Genomic DNA, 19,240 nt, shown 5'->3' on the forward strand with positions numbered 1-19,240 from the left:
TGTGCATATGGAGGCCAGCTTTGACTCAAAATTTGTCTTTTCTGGTGGGTTTTCTCGATGACATGGCTGAAGACAAGACCCAGCTTGGACCAGCATTTCTCCACATGACCCAGGCCTCTGTGGGGGTTGGTGCCCATCATTCGATGAGAGACCACGATGAGAAGGTGTCTCTGTCAGGCTTGTCGGTGAAGAAACCTGAGTCATCAATGCCTTGGGTATGTGAATGTCAGCCATTTTTTATTTGATGCCATTGTCCTCAAGGGCCAGAGGACGTTTGACTGGCTGGATCTTGGTCAGCAGCCTCTAGTTTCCAAGGGCTTACCTCACAGGCTCTCGTATCAGGCAGTGGTTCAAAATGTTTCTGGACCAAGTATGTACTGGTCGTGAGGGATTTGTTCTATATTGATGAAGAAATAGTACTTAACTTCAGTTGAAAAGAAGGTTTATTAGGAGGGCGGAGCCTGCATGGGCAGCAAGCCAATGGAATCAATTCTATTTTTCACTCACACCTTTGTTTCCAAGTTTCAGGTTTTAAAGATGTTCACTTTGTTGTGCTTGTCATTGGCACTCAAGTGTTTCAAGATCAACAGAGTTCCCTGCAGCTTCGCTGATGAGATCCTGTTTATCTTGAGCTTCCTATTAAAGGCTTTTAAAAACAGTTTGCTTCTCATGTAATAACCTGATGAAATTCATGACCGCTCCTTGAAATAAATAAAAAATATCTCAGACAAAATGGAAACAGCTGAAGTCCAAGGTGGGTACCATTCAAAAGAGAACAAAAGACACCAGCAACAACACCAGAGCACAAGCACAACAATACCAGGTACAAACAAAAGGCTGACTTGGAAAAGACAAGTGCTAAATGGCGGAGCATCAGTTAAAGCCTGTCCTCGGCTTTGTTGCACCAGAGGAAATGCCACTGTCCATCCGTGTGTGGAGTTGAGCAGGAGAAATCTTCCTTAATTTTTCCATTCACATTTGAGAAACAATGAAATCGTGCCTGCACTGGAAGCAAGAAGGCCACTGCTGATCCTAATATTTCCCAACAGCTCTCACATAAAATTCATGGGAGGCTTACTGTTACCTGCATAACAATCGCTGGATATAGATTGTGAATAGAATAAAACATGGTTGAAAATAAGTGGCTTCTATATACATTTCTCAAGCCAGCAGTTTGACAACTTCATACGCCATGTCATAAAGCAGTCCCACCAAAGCTAGAGACACCAGCGGACACCAACACACTGGGAAACTGGGAAAACACAGTCCGCTGTCCCAACCGAGTCAGTTCTTTTACTGACCAGTTGATGGCAGCTATTAAACGTGTCTGAAACCGACGAAGAAGAAACTGAAGTTCTTCATAATGTCCTTTAGGGGTCTCTACTGTGCCGATTACAGTATAAATATTTCGAAGAAGAGTGTTTGGGGAGGAAGTAAACATCTGCTCACGAGACCTAAAAGGAATCGAACCGACAGCCTATCGCCGTTTTATGACTAATGTTTTGATTTACGTCTTGTTTTGCTGCACACGCTTCTTGTGACATGCAGGTGAAGAACACGCAGTTGGTGAAGACAAACATCTGTCCTCCACATCAGACACCACAGATGTCCAACCGATAATCGAAGGTGTGTGTCACTCGATAAGCTATTATGTTTAAGACTATTTGTATCATTTTTTTCCACTCCACACTATATAAATAAATTATGTCCTGTGTGCCTGCTGCTAAGCGTATATCAACTGATAGATGGATATCGTCATAAATGTCTTTGAATATACTCTTTCTCCGGTCGTGCACGTCTGTATGATTCTTTGTTTTATCTATGCTAAATATGGCACTTATCATCTCGTGGAATGTTATCCGAATGTCTCATAACATCAGATTGTAATGGTTTTATATCATCAAATCAATGTATAATTGAGCTATGTGGATTCATGGTTGAGCCAATGAATTAGAATGATATCAACGTCAAAGTTTAGATTCCCATTTCCCTCATTTTTCTGAACTGTTGCTGTCTGAGACGCAGTTTTGTTGGGAGACAGGAATTGGATATGTAGAGAGAGGGTAGATGGAACATGTTAGATGAAGAATGTAAGGCAGAGAAAAGAGAAGACAACCGTTACGTTCATGGATGAGGTAACGGAGGCTGCTGTCTAGATAAGCTGCTGGTGGCTGACCCCCTGAGGGGAGATGCCAGAAGACCAGAGAGGTTTCTGTCTATTACAGGTTGAAACAAATTTCACTTATTTGATAATGGGAGGACTATTTCCCTCATTGTTCAATTGTATTACCTTAATTGTGTGTTCTGAGAGAGAATTTTAACTGGTCTATGTAAAAAAACAAACAAAAAAAATTCAGCACAAAATTAGAAAAAAACAAGAATATATTGAATACCTGCTTTAGGAGTTGAAATATAAAATGTAATTGTATTCAGTGTTTAAACCTCAACTGTTGCACTGATGATATGAGTTGTGATGTTTCAGTTTATTAACATGAAGCGTAGCAAATGACTAAAATCAACAGTGATAAATGGAGCGTTGCTCTGAATGTTGGTGAATGGTCAACAGTGTCTCATCATATCTTTGCGTGTACTTACAGATGAAGCGATTCAAAAGTTTCCCGCTTTCCTTCGTGGCTCCATGAAAGGTCTGTGACTGGTTCATGACCGCTCCTTTCATATACCCCTGCAACTCCCCAGCAGTAATTACGATGTCAGCGGGGAACACGCCTAAACAGCCTGAGCTGCAGTGCCTTCATTATCCACGGGGAGGTGCTTGGATGAATTTCAATCATCAAACTGTACCGTTCTGCATCGCTTACCAAACAAAATAACACATGACTGTATGCGTATGGATTTGGCAACCCGGCTCCTCGATGCACGGAGCGTGCGCGCCAAGCCTGCTTGGCACAAACACAAAATTAGAGAGCTTGTTGTGACTGACAACAACAATGAACCCCCAATAAAGTAGCGCCCCCTGACCCCTTCCTCCCTTCACAGACCCAACAGCACAACTTTGAGTCAGCATTTTACAGTTGCCATCTCTCTGCGCACTTTGCCTTTTTACTTGCCCATTTCTTAAATAAATAAATTGTATAAAACCAAAAGTTAATTTTGCTACAGAGTACAGTTTAGCATGCTGACCAGGGTGTTTGCCTGGTTCACCCGTGGCTAGAACCGCCCAGTGTTGGTCAATTTTACATAAAAAAGTAGTTAGTTAAAGTTACAAATTACATCTCTCTCCATTCACCCTGCACAGAAACACTGTTCCTCACAATCCTAAAATCTCATCAACATCATTCAACAACCAGCATGTGAATTGTGAGCTTGTTGGGACAGACACCAGTGAAAGGCTCAGAACAAAAGCGCTCCCCAATCCCCGCTTCACACCTGAAAGAAAGACCAACCAAAACTTTTAACATTACACTGTGTGACAAACTTAATCCTTAGAATTAAAGGGAGTTTGGGCATTTTTTTCACTTAAAGCACTAAATGATTAAGGAGCATGCTGCGACGTACATAAGACAACATTTTTGATCAGACCATCGCTTTGTCCGGGACAATGGTCCAAAACACACTGCTGCTGGAGCATGCATACCATCTGAAGGGATCAGCTTGGTCAAAGCTCCACCAGAGTCACCAGACTTGAATGAGCGGATCTATTAAAATAAAATAAAATAAAAAATAACAGCACATTGAGCTTTTAAATTCAAATTAAAAGCTACAGATACAACGCCAAACCAGCATTTATAAGATTTAAGATTGGGAATAGCATGAACAAGTCGTCTCATGAACCCAAGCTTGTCCCATGTCACATGTGACATTTCATTTATTCCTGTGACATAGGACTCTTTAATGAGTGGAGGGATGACGTGTGGAGCCCTCATCACACTGGAGTTGTCTCATACAACCAAAGTTGGTGTGAGCCCAGCTTTCACTAGTCACTCTGGGCTTTGTGTATGAGGAGAAAGCGCCACCTTCAGTTCACACCTCGTAGCGCAATGAGTAGGTGGGGTTTACATTATTCAAAGACACTCCCACAAGAAGAGGGGGGGTCACTCCAGAGGTTGGAACTGTGCTGGGAGGGGAATATTGAACTGCTCCCACTGTAAATACTTGAATGGCTAATCTTATAATGCATTCTGTGTTCTGTTTGGCTTACAGATTTCACTGATTTTGTCTTGCTGTAGCATGTAGAGAGTGGCACGTCTCTCCCTGAGCTTCTTGATCCAACATGACGGACGTACTTGGCCAAAGGAGTTTGTTGGGCTTGGGTGTGTTGGTTGCATGGCTGGTGCTGTTCCATTTGCTTGTGAACATCTGGTTGCTGTGTGTGTTCACAAGCCTTCTGGTTGTTCTTGGCGGCTGGCTGGGGTCACAAGCTGTTCTGGAGTCCAACAGCGTGGTTCACCTCGAAAGGTTTATCACACTGGAGCAGGTATGAACTCAATCCCATCAAGTGACCTTTGTTTACTGTGTGTTCTTTCTTTCTGACTTATATTAACTCAGTTATCTTTAAATTCTTAGATTAAACCATCTGATGATGATGAGCTGCTGTTGGACCAAGAGATTCACAAAACAGTCAGCAAAATTGTGAGGGACTTTGTGTCCTCATGGTACTCCTCTGTGTCTTCGGAGAGAAGGTTTGAAATGGAAGTTCACGAGGCAATGATTTCCATGGGTATGGAGTTGAAGATGCGTGCAAGAAAAGTGGATCGAAAGGTGGGATCTTTACACATACTTGCTGTGTCAACTACAGTGTTCATGTTGGAAATACACTGCGCTCATTGAAGTCAGTGTTTTAATCGCACAATACTGCAGGTGAAACCTTTAACCTTTTATATGATGTTCACATTTATGTCTGTTTTAAATCCCTCAATAAAAGTCAGCATGTCTTGAGCTGGAATATTAAAGTTAATACTAGCTGTTCATATGAAGACAGAATGTGTTAAATCATTGCAGGCTCTGACGCAGAGGATCCTGCACCTGATTGGCTCCCACTTGCAAGATTACCTACGTGCCAAGGAACAAGTGACCATGCTCAGAAATCCTCCCGCGGCGAAGAGCAGTGAGGACAAGCAGATGTGGAGGGCATACTCCAGTATGACCACACCTCACCCTGCCATGGAGAGTGAGCTGGTGCACATCAACTACACACGAGCGCTGGTGGATATGTTGCTGCACGTGTTGGTTCCGTCGCCTCACCTGGAAACACACACAGGACGTTTAGTTGTTGGAGAACTCATCACTTGCAATGTCCTGCTTCCGTTTATGGCCAAACTCTCGGATCCAGACTGGCTAAACCTTCTGCTGATTGAAATCTTTGGAGGCTCTTCTTACGATGTAGACAAAGTGTCACCAGATGCACCTATTGCTTCTACACAACAAGTGCAGTCTCCTGTGCAATTGGAGGGGCCCTTAAATGAAGACTCAACATCTCAGAAGACTACAGAGGCACCATTCCCACAGGCAGAAGCTGCTCTGGCTCAAAATGGTGACTGCGTCAAGACTGAAAGTTCTGCCTGTGACTTTGTCGATGCTGATGATTTGGAAAGTCAGCAGAGCATTGCTGAAGAAGATCACGCACAGCCCTTTTTGAGGCAGTACATGAGAGGAGCCAAGTCCAACCCCTTCTACCAGGAAAATGATTCTGATCTGGACTCTCCATTAGCTGACTATAAGCGAAGCTCAATCGACTCCTTGCTGATGATGGGCCAAGAAGATGGCCTGTATGGCAGACAAAAAGAATATGGAACTTCTGTTGAGAGCAACAGTGGCAATGACTCGGAGGATGTCTGTCCTAGTCCAGTCAATGGCCACTGTCCTAAAGTTCTGGTGAATTCAGTGGATCAGTTAGACAGTAGTGTCTGTTCTCCAGTTCGGCAGGTGACGGGCCCCTCTTTTGGAAGCCTCCTCAGTGATGAAAGAGAAGGAAGTTCTCCCTCCACAACTGCCACAAGAGAGCTTGTCCTTGGCGTAGAGATTGGAAGACTGGGGAGCAGCAATGAGCTGACTGTTGCCACACCACTGTCAGGCACTTCCCCATTGGGTGCCTTCAGTTTTGAGGCCCTAAGTAGTCCTGATGGACCAATCATCATACAGAATCTTCGAATCACTGGGACCATCACGGCCAAGGAACATCGCGGCACAGGGTCGCACCCTTACACACTCTACACCATTAAAGTAAGAATATTTACAAGTGACATCCGACTTACGTCCTGCTCGACTTACCACCACTTGTACTCACGACCACAGCCAGCAGATGATTTATTTTTTATTCAATGTCTCGCACCACAGCACGTAGCAGTTACGACAGCACAGTATCCTAGCATCTCACTCTCACACAGCGATCTACCACTACAGTAGTACCTATAACCCTCCCGTCAGCTATTTTGAATGGCATTTGACTTGCGTCCAATCTGACTTGGGACCGGTTGGAAAAAAAATGTTCAAGTGGCAATACAGATGGAAGCGCTGAAGTGCAAACTTAACAAATGCAACATAATTTAAATACTAAGAAATATGCACTACAGAATTTTAGCTTCAAACTACTTTAATACAGTTTAAGTCAAATTATATTCCCCTACATTTAATTGTCTAAAATTCCCTTCATTACAACAGTGTTTGTCACAAGACAGAAAAAAATGATTTAAAAATGTATTTAATGAAATTGTCTCAACATTTAAAAATGGCTAAGTTATCTAAATTAATATTAATGCATGTTAGTCCAATAAATACTGCTTTTTTTTAAACACAACCCTATTACATGCATGAAGTAATGAGAACTGCTGTAGTACATTCTGATTTTTCTTTATCATCGCAGACTTGCAATGTGATTAAATGTTGGCGTACAGTTGCACTGTAATAATTTTCTACATGATACATTGACATTATGGACAGCATGTGTGTGTGTTTATATCTAAACCTTGACATGTGTATTCTTTCATCCGCATAACAGTTTGTGGTTTTGTCTTTACTCAAGTATGAGACTGCCATGGGCTGTGAGAACCCAGCGAGTGTCCAGTCCGTCTATGAAGAGCCAGACACTTTGCAAACTGCTTTTGAGAGTTCTCCATCTATCCAGCCTGTGGCCTATCACATGGTCAACCGGCGGTATAGCGAGTTTTTGAACCTTCAAACACGGCTGGAGGAAAGAGGAGAACTGAAGAAGCTCATTAAAGGTGTGATTATTGGACTCTCTCGCTCTCAGTTTGAGATTTGATTTTCATGTTTGTTTTCTATGAGTGAAGGTGTCAAGGGTCCCAAGAAAATATTTCCAGAAATGCCCTTCGGAAACATGGACAGTGAGAAAATTGAAGCCAGGCGAGGGATGCTCGAGACCTATGTTAAGGTTAGCTGATCTCATGTTACTGCAGCATTTCCTCCCACACCCACCATGCTAACATGTGGCGCATATTGTGGTCTGTTTCAGCATCTCTGTGCTGTTCCTGAAATAGCCAACAGTGAGGAGATGCAGGAGTTCTTAGCTCTCAATACTGATGCCAGAATTGCCTTTGTGAAGAAGCCTTTCATCGTATCCCGCATTGACAAGGTGACATTTGGTTCCTGAATTCATCATTTACAGCCATGCGCACATCGCGCAAACCTGTGATTTAGAGTCACAGTGCAACCCAATGCTTCACAGTTTGCAGTAGATATACATTTGGCAAAGTGTGTAGTTTTAATTTTTTTAGATAAGTCAGAAAAAAGACTTTTAATTTGGTTTTCAGCTTTTAAAGCTTTTGATGGACTCTGTCCTGTGATGTGAAGTAATGAGTTATTTATAAAACAGGGTGTTCCGCTTCCACACTCTAGATGATCCGTAAAGGTGAAGTTGTGAAATCCTGTTTCTTTGTGCCTTAGATTGTGGTGAATGCTATTGTCGACACCTTGAAGACAGCGTTCCCTCGTTCAGAACCTCAGAGCCCAACAGAGGATAGCGAAGAGATGGATGGCGGCAGGATTAGCGGTGACAAAAAGAACAAGTATGGATAAATATGAAAAGACGTGTGAAGTTTCATGATTAATCTTTAGATACCCATTTTACAACAGACTACATCATAGAGCTTTTGAGCTTAATACTTAAGTGTGTGATCTGACATTTTGTCCGATACAATGAACTCCGCTGAGTTTGTGCCTCTGAAAATCTGAAATTTTTTTAAAATAATCCACTTGACTTTGGTCTCCTTGTGGATCTGAAACAGTAGTTGCTTTATCACTGTAGCCACCTTTTAAGTTAGTTGTGTTATTGCCAGGAATGTGTTGAGACCAGAACATACAGAGACTGAGTCCAAACTGAATACATAATAATGAGTCCATGGGTCATACAGACACATTTGTTTCTTGCTACAAAAGAAACTAGAATCATTTTTTCAAAGTAAACCGAGAACTGAAATGCTGTCATAAGAACTTGGTCTTGGTCTTGCCCCATTTGAATTATTCTTGGCCTATGCATGATTTGGTCTAAATTCAGTCTTGAACACTACTTCTTTCAGCTGTTTTTCAGGAAAACGGTAATCTAAGCTCAGCATCGTGTCTCTGTGTTGTCTTCCTTTGAACTCAAATGACTTGAAGGCAGTTCTTACTGACTAATATGCAGATAAAAATGCTTGACACAGATCAAGTTAAGGTCATATCATGAAGTGAAAGACAAAGATAATTTATTCTCAATTGTGTTGATTCCCCATCTGATCCAAGTCAGATGCCTTCTCTAAACACTACACACCTCAGTCTAGTAAATCCTGACTCAGAGTCTCTGTAACTGCTAACATCAGTGTCTGCATGAAGGAAAATCCAGACTCCATGCTTTGTTCTACTGTTGGCATTCACAGGTCAGGGAGGTGAGATGGTGGTTACTCTCTGAACTATTCATTGAGGAGACTTAGGAGACTTAAATAGGTTCATAGAATACTTGACCTGGTTTCCGCTGCATGAAAATGTTGAGTGGTTTGTGTCTGAAGAGCTTGCATTGTTCCAGGTCTCGGCTGAAATTCTCCAGTAAGAGCATCTCCTTGATGAACGGTTCTGATGTCAGACAACCAGTTTTGTTCAGTTCAGAACAAACTTGCACTGTAAGTGATGATGCCACATTTGTCCTAGAAATATCATATCATTGAACACCTTTTGCTTTGCTTCATCAGATGTTCAGCGGGATGTCTTTGGAGAGTTTGAAAGCCTTTATTAGTGGACAAGAAAATCTGGCTGCTTATCAAGAGCAGGACAGTCCAACACTTCGAGAATTTGGATTCTTCATGCAAGACAAATCAAGTGGGAAGCAGAGTCACAGTGATGGTGAGTGTTACAGTAAAAGACTCAAGCAACTTCTGTGATGCTGTGAACAAAGGCTCAGATTCTGTGCATGCTGACATCCAACTACAATCACATTCTTGTTAGCTGACATCCGCCTCTATAGGATGGGATTGTCAGAGTCGTGAAACGGTCCCATACTAAATGTCAAAATGTACCTGGAGAGTCGTAATATAAATCCAATCGGCCCTACTATTAACACACTGAAGGGAATTCACATGAATATTTCACTAGATAAGTAGATGTAGCAACATGGAACTCCCTCAGAAGTATAAGGGAGTTGAATGTCTGTAGGCATGTGTAAAATTCAAATTGCTAAAGCCACTAATTCAATTTGAGGTTAGAATGAAGTCTCGTTGCTAATCTGTTCACGTCAGTCTGTTTACGGGAAAATGTCGCCAGCGTCGGTTTATTTTCAGTGGAGACAGTACAATACGGTTATAGCTGCACTCAGATTTGTCACTTCACGAGTCATATTTTGAATGATGTCATCAGCGTTACATGGAAGTGATCTGCTTGACATTCCTGATGAGATGAAACATTAGGTTTTTAATTGAAACCATATTCTGTCTGACACATCTGGTCACAGGCCCCTCTAGTGAGTGACCCTTTTATCCTGTCAGGATGAATGATGGATAAATGAAGTGTCTTTTTCAGGCTGGACACTGAAGCCTTCTGGTTTCCAGATGTCAAATATGAAACTCACTTGGCAGATGGCTGTGTTTGAACCATATCTTGCTGACAGCACAAGACATCGTTTAATTGATGTATTACTCAATATTCATTTTGGCTATGTATTTTGCAAGTTGCTCAAAAATGTACTTTCATTAACGTGATTGAAATGTACATCAGACATTACAGTTGTACTGTATGCATCCACCAGTTTTGCTACACACCACACACTTAAGCAGAATTTAGTTCACTTTCAGGAATGAGTTTTTCTTTCTTTGTTAACCCAAATGTTGAAGCTATTCTCAAGTAGTCACATGCGTTGTCCTAAAAGAGGCTGGATTATGTCACTTACTTAAAACAGGATCTATTGACTCAATATCACAGTTTAACCTGCCTCGATGGACACTGAACACCTGTTCTTCCCACGTTTTCGTTGGACAGTCTGCCTTTGTAAAATCTTTAATACCCATTCATGACACAATAATAAAAGAAATCATGACCCAGAGCAGGTCCGGGTTCAGAATCTTACTCACAGAAAAAGTGCAAAATCTGTGAGGGTTCACAGTGAGGGTCAGCGGTGAGTGAGGCTGCCGCATGGTGGTGGTTCTCCACCCAGACCTGGATCAGGTCACCTGTCTTGTGCCAGACTGGTGCAATGTGGTGGTGGATTGGACGGTACATGATGTCCTACAGGCAGTGATGGGCTGATGAGGCTTCATGACAGATCAAAAGTGGTGTGAGGGTTCATTGATATAGTTGTTCATATCCAAAGATTTTTCATAAGAGAGCACCATCTACATGATTGCTGCTTCATGAAGCGTCACCAACCCATCACTGCCCTCAGATGCTTGATTGGATCGAGGTCTGGACCGGCATGCCAGTCCATCCTACCCATACTTTCAGCACGCAGGAACTGCTGACACAATCCAACCACATGACGCCGATCTCTGTCATGCTTTGCAGGGAACCCAGTGCATCAGCATGTGGTCTTTGGGGTCGCATCCTAGGACTCTCATTTCAAATCCTCAAGTTGAAATGGAGTAATTCCTATCTGATACTGTGAGACTGGAAAACATTTGTTATGTAATTTGCCATCTTACTGTATGATTTTGATAATGTGTTTTCCATGTACCGTTTTTTCTTGTTTTCTAAAGTATGTGCCCATAATATTACGATTATGTCACTTGACAGTGCCGCACTGTGACCACACGAGGGCAATGTTAGCAAACATATGTGCGAACCCGGTCGGCTGTCAAATTGTTCATGTTTAAGAAAAACCAAAAAGATAGAAACATACAGAAATATGGCTATAATATTATCATGTTTTTTGTATGCTGCAGAATCTGAAACAGCATTGGCTGAAGTGGCCCTGAACATCATGTGCCTACTGATGAAGGAGCAGTGGAGCTGGCTTTGCACTGAGAACATCCAGAGGACCATCCGGTTGTTGTTTGGAACCCTGATCAACAGGTGACACCACTCTTGCCAAACAGAAGCAAAAACTTCAATTACGAATATGACATATGTAGTCTGTTTTTCAAGCTTTTCAAGCAAGTGCATTTGGGGTAGTTGATGCTTCCAGCATCATCCATGTACCACTGTCACTCTCACGTTTATCAGTCCAGAATAATGTCAACACAACATCTCCAATGTACTATCTTTGTGCGTGGTAGACTGCGTACATAGCAGAGCGCATGGATATATTTTTAGGACATCCTATTTATATGGACCTTTGCTGCTTATCTCGATCTGGACCTGCATGATTGTAAACGCTGAGGCCTTTATCAAATGCCATCATCTAAACTTTTTCCAGTGAGCTGACCAACACAAACTTAATACTTTCTAGGTTTTCCTTCCTGAGCTCCCTCTGAGGCCCATCTTTGGGACTTTCTCTCTAGTAAAAAGTCGATGGAAAGTTTGTTGAAGAGTGGAGCAGGATCAGATGTAAGGCCATGTGTTCCTCAGCAGAGATTCCTGAGACTGGTCTGTTCAGGATTCCATAAAGCTGACCCTGACTAAACACAGGCGTTTTTGGAGTACTCACAAACAAAGGATTCAATTTTTCTTTTAGTATACCAGAACCATAAACACTGGTGCTTATTAGAGGGGCTCGTGATCTTTGGATCAATAGCAGGAATAGTTTCCACTGCCGCAAGTGTTGACGGTGTATGCATTACGGCACCATCTATCTGGCTTGGCAGGGAATGCATGTCGTCAACTCCCCAAACATTTGTCGCGGACAGGTATAGCCCCCGCTGCCAGTAAACTGGATATGTAGACAGTGTTCTCTGGTTCTTATCTTTGTGCTGTTAGCTCCGTGACCTCATGGTCCCAGGGGTGTCGGCACCAAAATAGTCCTGCTCCCTAATGAAACAGTTACCTATTTTAGATGTACCAGCAGTCAAGTGCGAGAAAGCCTGTGCTTTTGTTTAGTCCTTACTATATCTAGTTGCAGTCTGTCAGTGTTGCAGAGATGACTTGTGACTTGAGACCCACATAAAGACAGATTTATTGCTGCAACTAATACACTGTATTGTGTGCGTGTGTGAAAGAATAAAATTCTAAATTTGCACAAGTGATGGATAAAACACTGCATCTGTATTGCAGCTGCAGTTGGTTTGTGAGCAGAACTGGGCTCACTCAGCTGCAGTTGTTGTGTTGTGGAGGAGATGTGGTCGAGGCCACATATTTCACCTTACCTGGATGTGGAAACAATAGTTAAAACTTGTCAATTATCCTTGAGAAGAAAGATTTCCGAGCTTTGCTGATATGGAAGCTACATTTAAAACGTCCATGCTGTGTTGATCAACCCACCAAATATTTAATTCTTTCATTGATACCAACAGTAGGAGCATTCATTACCCACCATCCCAAGAAGCTATACCAAAGTGTTCTATAAATTATAAGTGTAAATCTGGTGCTGTGTGCCTGTGTGTGCCACACCTCAGCGGTACTGCACTGCTAATTCTCCAGAGTCATAGTCACTTCCAATCGACTATTACTGCACAGGTTGCTGAAGGTAATTAACAAGTAATACTCAGTTTAAAATACACAAATATGAGCAAGTGATCTCTCTAATTTTATTTGATGAATGCAATCTCCTTCGTATTATAACAACAATGTAGGACATTTTCTGTATTCGGTGTTGATCTGCCCCCCAGATACACATAAACCCACCTGTCAGCTAGCTGACTCATAAGCAGATTTATTGTCCTTGCTGTAAAAGTATCAGTTATGTGTATATCTATCTATCTATCTATCTATCTATCTATCTATCTATCTATCTATCTATCTATCTATCTATCTATCTATCTATCTATCTATCTATCTATCTATCTATCTATCTATCTATCTATCTATCTATCTATCTATCTATCTATCTATCTATCTATCTATCTATCTATCTATCTATCTATATATATATGCTTTATACTCTTGTAGATGATGAAAAGATTTGTGAAGCACTTTACTCTAGCAGCTGTTTGGTCACAATTGAGAATTGTCTGTGTTTGCTGGATAAAAATAGGACACAACCGTCTCAATCTGGTAACCATTAGTGTGTGACACTTTTAGCTTGAAAAGTGTGTTCTAGTCCTGCTGCAGCCAAACCATTTCAGTGCTTGGCAGTCAATCGAGATAATGGTACAAAGTGATTGCTATGAATTAAACCTCAAACGTGGTTACAATTATCTCAGCCATAATACACAAAAGATAGAAGACCAAGTCCAAGGTCACATCAAAGCTTCTTCCATTCCTTTCGGCTTCTCCCTTCAGGGGTGGCCACAGCGGATCATCCTCCTCCATCTCACCCTGTCCTCTGCTTCCTCTTCTCTCAAACCCTACAAACCTCATGTCCTCCTTCACCACCTCCATCAATCTCCTCTTTGGCCTTCCACTCCACCTTCTGCCTGGCAGTTCCAACCTCAACATCTTCCTACCAATGTACTGGCTATCTCTCTTCTGTGCATGTACAAACCGTCTCAGTCTAGCCTCTCTGACTTTGTCTCCTAAACACCGGACATGTGCTGTCCCTCTGATCTACTGCTTCCTGATTCTATCCATCCTGCTCACTCCCAGAGAGAACCTCAGCATCTTCATCTCTGCTACCTCCAGCTCTGCCTCCTGTCTCTTCCTCAGTGTCACTGTTTCCAAACCATACAACATTGATGACCTGACCACAGTTTGGTACACCTTCCCTTTCCTCCTTGTCGACACCCTTTTGTCACACATCACACCTGACACTTTTCTCCAATGATTCCATCCTGTCTGCATCCGCTTCTTCAACTCTCTGGACAGTTGAGCCTAAGTACTTGAAATCCTTTTTTATCTCTCCATCCTGTAACTTCACCTGTCCACTTGGGTCCCTATCATTCACACACGTATTCTGTCTTAAAACTGCATTCAACAAATCTATTCATCCCTTGAAATATAGTGCAAGTATGGAGTGTCAAGCCACTTAATCCGAATGCAGACAAAGACATTAGTGTGTTGTTGTTTGTCTGCATTAATGCTAATAAAGGATGAGCAGGACACGGACATAGCGATTGCTCTAGTCTAGAGATTCACCAAACTGCGGTGTCTCACATCAAGTTAAATGTTTTTCTATTGTCCTTTTGACAGAATAGTTGCTGCATTCTGCAAGGTTCTATTTTTTTCGCTCTTCTTGAAGAGGTATATCAAAATGTGTCTGAATTAAAATGATTTAATGGTTCATTTTTTCACGTCATACACACAGAAGGTGTCATCATTTTGATCACAAATTCATGGTCAATCCATGTGATCGGTGGTGATCGGCACTCTGGCTGATCGGTATTGGCGATCGGAGCATCCCTAATAAATCATGGTATATTTTGGTATATTGCCCATACCCTTTGTAGACGTTTTTCAACAAATACATTTTCTGCAATTTGTTTCTGCAAATAGCATGCCAAAACAGAAGAGTGTCTCAAGTTTACATGAATTAAAAGTGATTTTCTACAAAACATTAGACAAAGCGCCATTGCGCTTTGGCTGAGGTTCCTTTGGTGGTTTGTCTCGGCTTAGAAAAAAACGTTGAAAAACACTAGTCAATTGGGTAGGTTTGGATTTTGTTTACTCCTAATGACTTTTTTTGGTCGGCCCAATAATATGCCAATACACAATGTAGATGGCACCCCAAGGCCTTGATGACAGCTGAGTCATGGAAGCTGAGATAAACATGGGTACAGAGGATTCATTACTTGTCAGCAGTCGTCAAAAGCAAGGCTCTCACTATCTCAATCTTTGTGCTTTCCTGTCTCTTATGTTGCCACACAGTTAATAAAAACCAAGGCATCCTCGTCTGACATCCAGTGGCGTGCTTGGGTTTCACTTGTGGTGAACAAGAAGCCGTCTGGCCGCACTGAAGCACTCTCTGTCTGCTGCTGAATTCACTTAGTCACCACAATGTGGCTTTGGGACAGAAACAAGATGTGGCCAAAGCTGATACGTAGCTTTGGCTTTTCTTAAGTGTTGTATTTGTGTCGTTGCTTGCTCTAGACTTGTTGCAGGACGATTGCCTGACATCCTGAGTTATTTTGTTTGTCATCTATTTTGCCCTATTGCAAAAATAGTCCGGAAAATAAAGTAAAAATCTGTAATTACGTTTTCAAGCTGTTGAAAAAAGACATGTGGATGGCTTTGTCTGGATATAATTGCATAAATTATGCTGCAGTTATGTCTGCCTTTATTATGATCTGGGTACATCAGCTGCTGAAGTCAGCCTACCCTTCTTGTATCATGTTCCAACATTTTGAAGCAGAATCCAATAATTATTTTGTCAATCCTCAACAGAAAATCCTCATTGAAATGTCATTCGGTTGTGTCTATAGTTTGGAGGTTGCATAGGCCACGCTGTGTACTGTACGGTTTCTATTCTTTTTCGGCTCATGCTGGATTGTTGTCTACTTTAGAAATTGAGACGATTCCTCTCAGATGTTCTGTGCAGTTATCCCTGGTAGAATGTATTGGTGATCAGAGCAATGTGTGACAAATTTGTTCTGAATTGAAGCAGTCAAGACCTGGAAGACATTGTGCTTCTTATCAGGCTTGTTTGAGGGGGCCATTGTTGCAGCTGCTCACTTATCACAAACCTCCAGTGATTGAATCACGTCTCATTTCTCAATCCCTTTAAAGAGCAACCAAATCAGACTTTCCTGACTCTTGCATATGTTTCTAGTGTTGAAGTCCTCCTCTCCATGATGGAGGAATAAAGCTCTGCCTCCAGCGCAGCCCTGACCCTGCTGACCTCCTTATTAGATCGAGCTGAGGCAGAGTCTATCTGCTTTGTGACAGATCAGAGATGTAAAGTGTGATTCAAATAAGTTAGTTACTACTACTAGCAGTTCACAAGCGGAAGTGAGAGAGAAACAGAACCGAGTCGCCGTCATTTAACCTGTTACACATAACCATTCTTTACTGATAATAGAGAAAATGTCCTGCATAAACACTTCTGCTTCCTCCCTTGCTCATGGTTATATGTTTGTTGGAGTCAGTAGATGCACCAATTACGTAATATGGCCACCTGCTGTTCGGTCCACTAAAGAAGGATATCTGTGTATGTACACCTCTAAACAGCGAAGCATGTACACAGGGCAGTGCACGTTTGATCTGAAGAGGAAGTGGGACTTTGGCTGCGAGGGATTTTAACTTACTTACAGCTGTGAACAGAGGTGGGCTGAAGGCTTCCTCCTGACCAATCACAGAGGAGTGGATGTGGTTGGGGAGAAGAAGATTTCAGCTCCAAAAATGTCCAAAAATGTTCTTACTAAAAACGCTATCCTCAGTCACAGGCTAGGTATGGCTGACAGTTGCCTTTCTATTTCAACAGATCCCTGTAATCATCTCAGGGGGACGCGCAGGTCAAATACCGAGACATTTTTGGTGATGCTTATGAAAGACGCGTAACTCCAGACCCCCAGCAACAGCAATTATCCATTGTCGGTGTTCATCATCAGTAATGAGACGAAAGAAGATATGGCTTGTAATCGTCTATGCTCCTGATACAGTCAAAAGTAGCTCCCAAAATTAACAACCAAAGTGCTAAACACTGTCTAGAATAACTGTAGCAGTGGGATGAAGCCATGCCACGCCACAAGCCTTCGATCTCATCACGTCCTGTGTGTCTGCTTTCATCCATCACCTGAGCTGGAGCCTTAGATGGGTCTCCTGAGCACCACTTCATCCTCAGCCTCCAGAGACATACTTGTGCAGTGACATCTCATCTGACTTATTTTAGAAAATGGGACCTAGTTATGTTTGCATGTGTGACCTCCTAAAATGGCAACTGAAGTAAATCCCAAAGGTGATGGTTATTCAGCCCTGTGTTTTCAAGAACACACCTGTGTTCACTGGCATTAATGCGACCTTGTGAGACCTCCATTATTGCTTCTTTTTAAACTTCTTTTTAAAGGGTAAGTGCAGCCTTCAACGTCATCTATTGCCATCACCGATGGGTTTTCACCAAGTGCCTATGGTGATTCAATGTATTCAATAAGAAGATGTGTTGCTCATAAAAACATGCAGACTAACCTGCTATATAGTTGTATTTGCTGCAGCTGGATGCAGAATTATCCCAGCTCCAGCAGTCTGGCGTTTATGGCAGAATAAAGCACAAGTGGTTGAATCAATGAGATGTGAGATTTTTTGGAAACCACTGCAATGGTTTGCTGGTCTGATGATTGATAGCCAATCTCCGTGCAAAGCCTCCAAAAACAAGTGGTCGTATAAAAATAAATAATCTCAGTGAAGCACTGACATGCCACAAAACCAGCACAAATTGGAAAAACATTGTGATATAACCTTCTGCTGCTACTGCCTGGCTACAGCTGTAATGAAACAGATGTGCACTCACAGCTGTATCTGTTGCACCGCTTGCAAATTGTGGAGTAGATCCTGAAAACCATAGCACTGGGATCTACTGGCATATCCGTGGCACATCATTTTATTCCATGCTTTTTCGTCTCTTTTGGAAACTTAACCATAGCCTAAAGGGATTTTCCCTTTCAGGATGTCACCTGCACTGTATCTTTCCTGGCAGACTAAACAGAACACTTGAAGTAATTGCCCCTAAAATCTAGCGGTTTACATTCGTCTGGGAGTCTGTTTCTGACTGTGTTTGTCTTTGTTGTTTTTCTGTGGGAGTCTGCTAATTCAGGGAAGAGAGGCACGTGTTTCAAGATTCCTGACAAAAGCTTAGAAGCTATGCATTTGCTACTTTATTTTATCAAATAAAAACCCAAGGATTGATGACATTATATTATATTGGTTAGATTAGATACTATACATAGTATTCGATTAGGTAGTCTACTTTCTATCAAGTTGATATGTCTGTCTCAAAAGGTGAACTGAAATCCTGAAAGTTTCAAGGGACAGATATCAATAATAATAATAATAATAATAGATTTCTTCATTCATTAAGCTTTAGCATCAAGCTTAAACATCAGGGTGGAAAGCACAGAACATCTCTCGGTGGTCTATCCTGAAGTTTTGTAAATGTAAACATCCCATCGATTGGCGATCTTGTGTACTGTCCTTCATCATGGGTGTTTTGCTTATGACATCACATTACAAGATGCAGTACACATGGAATTGGTACACAGAAAAGGGTTCACAGCGAAAGGTTTATAAGCGATTAATCTACATTATTTGGATTTCCAAATTTTTGTGTCTAACTAAATGAAATGAGTAGCTCTAAAACCTCTGTTTCAAACATGGCTATATTGCAATATAACAAAAATGGAACTTTGCACTGGGCAGTGTGCTGTAATCTATGAAACACAGAAGTTAAATGCTTCAAACATGTAGAGACTGACTGCTGGATAAGTCATATTAGTGGTAAACAGAAAGTAGTGCACTTGTTTTTTTGCTTTTACCAGATGAAGAGGAGCTGTATATTTTCACTGCGCAAAAAGAGTCGGTCAAATGAGGAGAGGCCTGTGTTATGAATCCATACCATCAGGCGGGCCTGCCAGAAAAGAGGTTTCACGTTGTGTTCTTTAGGTGGTCGACGGAACTGAGCGCTTTAAAAAGTATCATTTGCAAATTCCGCATAAATGGTTGACAATTAGAGTGCCATATGTACTGTCAGTTTTCCCAGAAATGTTTAGATTATACATCATGGGCCCTGGGAAAAAAAGGAAAATATTATTTGACTTCTTCTCCTCCCATTAAAGCAGCTCAAAAGATAAAATCTTTTTGAGGGAATAGAGCTGGAAAAGGCCTCTAGTGGTTTTTATGGCATCAGTGT

General features: G+C 41.8%; 1 protein-coding gene across 2 annotated transcripts in view; it reads left to right on the top strand.

The window, feature by feature from the left end:
• Positions 1-1,391: 1,391 nt before the first annotated feature.
• The window catches only part of snx19b (sorting nexin 19b), a 29,013-nt gene continuing 11,164 nt past the window's right edge, over positions 1,392-19,240 (top strand). Inside the window, exons 1-12 of one of the 2 annotated variants that reach the window (XM_053873298.1) lie at positions 1,392-1,626; positions 2,598-2,645; positions 4,162-4,435; positions 4,525-4,719; positions 4,960-6,180; positions 6,980-7,178; positions 7,248-7,348; positions 7,430-7,549; positions 7,861-7,982; positions 8,975-9,068; positions 9,138-9,288; positions 11,316-11,445. In XM_053873298.1, the coding sequence (XP_053729273.1) occupies positions 4,232-4,435; positions 4,525-4,719; positions 4,960-6,180; positions 6,980-7,178; positions 7,248-7,348; positions 7,430-7,549; positions 7,861-7,982; positions 8,975-9,068; positions 9,138-9,288; positions 11,316-11,445 (2,537 nt within the window). In that variant the 5' untranslated portion in view covers positions 1,392-1,626; positions 2,598-2,645; positions 4,162-4,231. The remainder of the gene's footprint in view (positions 1,627-2,597; positions 2,646-4,161; positions 4,436-4,524; positions 4,720-4,959; positions 6,181-6,979; positions 7,179-7,247; positions 7,349-7,429; positions 7,550-7,860; positions 7,983-8,974; positions 9,069-9,137; positions 9,289-11,315; positions 11,446-19,240) is intronic. The other variant, XM_053873299.1, reaches the window with a different exon arrangement.

Source organism: Synchiropus splendidus, chromosome 8 (assembly GCF_027744825.2).
Source record: "Synchiropus splendidus isolate RoL2022-P1 chromosome 8, RoL_Sspl_1.0, whole genome shotgun sequence".
Lineage (NCBI taxonomy): Eukaryota > Metazoa > Chordata > Actinopteri > Syngnathiformes > Callionymidae > Synchiropus > Synchiropus splendidus.